The sequence below is a fragment of the Otolemur garnettii genome, unplaced genomic scaffold, assembly GCF_000181295.1.
Source record: "Otolemur garnettii isolate 467f Iridium unplaced genomic scaffold, OtoGar3 scaffold00018, whole genome shotgun sequence".
Lineage (NCBI taxonomy): Eukaryota > Metazoa > Chordata > Mammalia > Primates > Galagidae > Otolemur > Otolemur garnettii.
Window position 1 is genome coordinate 19590664 of NW_003852413.1, and position 4345 is coordinate 19595008.

At 50.7% G+C, this 4345-nt stretch overlaps 2 protein-coding genes across 2 annotated transcripts in view; both read right to left on the bottom strand.

The window, feature by feature from the left end:
• Positions 1-1245, bottom strand: LOC105886650 (Ig-like V-type domain-containing protein FAM187A). The gene has a single exon (XM_012802877.1). The coding sequence runs from the start codon at positions 1243-1245 to the stop codon at positions 1-3; it is 1245 nt and encodes a 414-aa protein (XP_012658331.1).
• A 1587-nt stretch (positions 1246-2832) lies between these two features.
• CCDC103 (coiled-coil domain containing 103) overlaps positions 2833-4345 on the bottom strand; it is a 2063-nt gene continuing 550 nt past the window's right edge. The window contains exons 2-3 of the mRNA XM_003786260.2: positions 3938-4070; positions 2833-3267 (exon numbers count right to left, since the gene is read on the bottom strand). Coding sequence (XP_003786308.1) covers positions 2833-3267; positions 3938-4070 — 568 coding nt within the window. The remainder of the gene's footprint in view (positions 3268-3937; positions 4071-4345) is intronic.

The window sequence follows — 4345 nt, forward strand, 5'->3', positions numbered from 1 at the left end:
CTAGTAGGAGAAGTAGGGACACAAGCGAAATAAGTAACAGCAGCAATGACAGAGGTGAATGGTGACAAAGACTGCTATGATGAACAGGTATCCTATCAAGGTGAGCTCCACAGCAGAGCGAGTCTCAGGGTCTGAGAATGAGACTGGGTAGAGCCCTCGAGATGTCACAGCCAGACGGAAACCAGCGACCTGCACTCCCTGCCGCCAGCAATAGTAGATGCCCCGGTCATCCAGCTGGGTGAAGCGGATGTGGAGCTGGTTGCCATGGTCGATAAACACCCTCATGGACCTGTTGACTCCCTTCAAGTACTGTGTACGGTAGAGGTGCTGGTGGTCCTTGTCCCAGGCCACAGCATGCTCTGGCCGGGCCCCAGGACAGGAGATAATGAGTCCGTGGCCCAGTCTCTGCTGGTGGAACTGAATGGGCACCTGGGGCACCCAAGGCTGGCTACCCACTCTTGACACATAGCTGAAGATGGCCAGCACACCCTTCTGGATCTTCTCCTTCTTCCGACAGGGTACTACACAGCTCCGCACCAGCAGCTCGGGAGTGTGGTGTCTGACCTCGGTTCGCAGCTTGCTCGACACAGCCTGAGAGCCACAGGACACCACGTCAGGCACTGTCTTGCGGTAGCGTGGGGATAGGTCTGGGCTCTGCAGGTAGCAGAGGCCAAAGCGCCACTGCTCCCCACGCACCCCACAGCGGTCACAGGGAGTCCACTCCCAAAAGGTGGTGAAGATGTGGAGCTTCCCAGAGAACTCGTCTGCAACGGGCTTCTGGCCCTGGTCCTGGAAGGTGGCCAGCATTCCCTCACTGCTCTGGATGTCTACATCATAGGCGTAAAAGTACTCCCCTTTGCGGGTGCCGCAGAAGTATAGACCTGAGTCCTCGGGCTGGGCCCGGAAAACTAGCAGGCTAAACATGCGGATACTGAAGCGGACCAGCATGTCGCTGCCCACGCGCACCTGAGCTGCCTCTGTCAGCACTCGCCCATCGAAGTCGGTCAGCACCTTGGTGTGGCTGCTGCCTAGATGCTTTTGGTAGAACCAGACTACAGCTGGCACCTCCTCAGGCTTGCAGTGGCAGGGGAGCTCAAAGCTCATGTCAGCCAGGTAGGCTGCATTGTCAAACATCAGGTAAGCGGGGCAGGGGGTCTTTTGAAAAATGTTCTCCTTCTCTACAATTTCAAAGGCATGGAGACTCCCCCATGCCCACAGGAGCACAGTGGTGTGGGCCAGGCTCATGCCTGCAGGGAGGGAAGGTCAGAAAGTGGGGTAAAACCTGGCACTAAACGATCTATGAGGCTTCTAGAAATCACTGCTGAGGGGGAGCCTCCATATGAGGAGAGGATTAAGCATCCAGGAAAAAAAGCAGTGATCTGCAGGGGAAGCAGCCAAATGCAAGGCAATTTATTCCCCGGAGATGTACAAGATGCCCTTCTAATATTCCAGACCTGATCTCAAGGGAAAATCATTCTAGAACCTGATTCTCACTCCCCTTTCTAGAACACTGGCACTTAACCAAGAATGGAAAACTAGAATGAGAAGGGTGGGCCCAGGTGCTCTGAAGGGAGCTCTCTGCCTCACTGCTCCAGGTCCTGCTCTGCTGGCCTGGTGAAAAAGGCTTTTCTTTCATCAATCTAGGAGATTAAGGAAACCCACCTTCCTGCTCATCTGGCCATCCAGGAGGCCAGCCAGACCCAAGTTGATGGCTTAGCACTTTGCAGGCCTAACCTCCACAAGAACTCAGACCCTAAAGGAAGATTCTGTACCTCAAATAGGGGAACATTTAATCATTTGTTGATTAAATGTCCATTTATTGGTTTGGGGTTATAATTTTTTTTTTGGACAGTCTCACTCTGTTGACCTGTGTAGAGTGCAATGGCATCATAGCTCACAGCAACTCAGCCTTGAGCTCAAGCAATCCTCTTGCCTCAGCCTCTCAAGTAGCTGAGACTACAGGTTCCCACCATAACACCTGGCTAGTTTTTCTATTTTTAGTAGAGACAGGGTCTTACTCTTGCTCAGGCTGGGCTTGAACTCCTGAGCTCAAGCGATCCACCCACCTCAGCCTCCCAAAGTGCTAGGATTACAGGCATTAGCCACTGAGCCCAACCTATAAATATTCTTGTTAAGAGTTGTGGAAGCCAGGCATAGTGGCTCTCACCTATAATCCCAGTACTCTGGAAGGCAGAGGCCAGGAGTTCAAGACCACTCTGGGCAACATAGTAAGACCCCATCATCTATAAAATAATAAAAAAAAATTTAGGTGTGGTGGTGCGTACCTATAGTCTCAGCTACTTGGGAGGCTGAGGAAGGAGGATCACTTGAGCTCAGGTCTTTTTGAGCTATGATCATGCCATTGCATTCTAGCTTGGGTGGTAGGGTGAGACCATATCTCAGAAAAAAAAAAAAAGAAAAAGAAAAAAGAGCTATGGCGAACAGTGTTTATTTAAGGAAGATGAATGATTTTGTTCTTTCTTTTCTCTGAATGGAGATTATAACTGGTATAGCCAGCATTTGATTGGACACACATCCATTTCACAGGGCCAGTGGGCTAGAGGCTTGATGGACTCTAGGATTGAGAAACAAAATGGCTTTCAGCTTCCTGGGCCCTTGACTGTCCTGTGGATACATATAGTTTAAAATGTTGAGACACTGAGGGACTGGAGAAGTGAGGAAGACTCAATTCCTCCTTTTGCTCTGAAAATTCTAAGGTGAGAAGGGAATTAAATGTGGGTTTCTCCTTATAGTACTGCAAAATCCCCAAGACCACAACTTAAAAAAAATGTCTCCAATGACTCCTGAGGTCTCTGACGGTAGCTGGTCCTATCAATCGACCTGGTATAGCCATAGCAACTCCTGCAAGAGGCTGTCCTCCTCTTGGGCCCCAGCAGACTGCTCCTCTAGACTCTGCTCCTCCTGGCTCGGCCCCTCCTTCATGGCTTGCAGCTTCTGAAACAAGTCTCTGCAGCTCTCTCTTTCTGCCTGGCTCAGTAGGCTCAGGTTCAGGGTGAAGCGCCCAGTGCTGGCCAGGCTGCTCAGGATCTCTAGCACTGCTGCCCGGTGGGCTGGCCTCACATGATTGGCCAGCGCCACCAGGAGCTCCCCCAGAAGCCCAAATCCCACATCTGTCTGGAAGAGGCGGCCCAGCTTCGGACCTCCAAGCTGCAGCAGGACCTGGTAGCGCTCTGGCCCACTCCGCAAATGTCGCCGCCAATCTCGGTAGAACTCTGCTGAGGTCTCAGGCTGGCAGTGTGTTTCCTCCTAGATCACAAAGGAGAGGAAAAGAGTCCTGAGCTCTTACAGCAGTTCTGTGACAGTGAGAATGAGGGGAGCCTGTAGGTTTTCATCTTAGCTCTGGTACTACTCTCTAGCACTACGAAGGCTATGGTCCTTGGGGAGCCTCATTTTCAGGTGAGGGAAATGGGGATGGAGGAAGGGCAAGGGCAAGGAATCCAGGCCATGATTTGAAATTCTCATTTATGCTGGAATTTTCCTATTAATGAGTGGGGACACAGCTCTGGTCTTTAAGAGTAAGTTAAGATTTACTCTGAGTTGTGGGGAGGGATTGATTATCAATCTTAGTAAGAAAGGAGCTAAATGTGAGTGTCAAGAATCTGACAGGCTGGGTCTCTTTCTTAACACCGTAACAGATCATTATACTATAAGTTATATAACCCAGAAGCAGAGCAATCCAAATATGATCTGAGAATAAAAGTCAAAGTACTGATTGAAGGGGACCTGCCTAGCCCGCCCTTTTTACTCATTCTGCCCAGCTCAGCTCAGTCTCACCATCTGCTGATTGCCTTTTTTTATGGGATTGGAGGCAGAAATCTGTCTTAGTTGGCTCAACAGAGGTGTGTGTATGAGAAGACAGGATTGAAGCTTTAGGGCAGAGAATCCTGATGGGCTAAAGAGGCTGGGTCTCAACTACCTGGGAGATTTCACAGGCCATATCCTGGAAAGTCCTTTCCTGAGTACTGTGACAGTTCCAGGACATGCTTCTCTTCCCTCCCATCTTGTCTTTCTGCTCCAGTGGCTTCAGATGTGATGCAAGGACAATACCCCTGTGAACAAAGGACAAAGATTAGGGGATGGACTTAACACTGTGTCTGTGGGTGTGAGGCAGCTGGTATTTGCATGACATAGGCTGAACCTGTTGAGAAGCTCATACAACGATAAAAACAATAACAACAGCAGGCTCGGCGCCTGTGGCTCAAGCGGCTAAGGCGCCAGCCACATACACCTAAGGTTGCAGGTTCGAATCCCCAGCCCGGGCCCGCCAAACAACAATGATGGCTGCAACCAAAAAATGGCCGGGCGTCGTGGCGGGCGCCTGTAG

Excerpts from the sequence above, each read along its gene's own strand:
- LOC105886650 (XM_012802877.1), bottom strand. The coding sequence starts at position 1,245 with ATGAGCCTGGCCCACACCACTGTGCTCCTGTGGGCATGGGGGAGTCTC.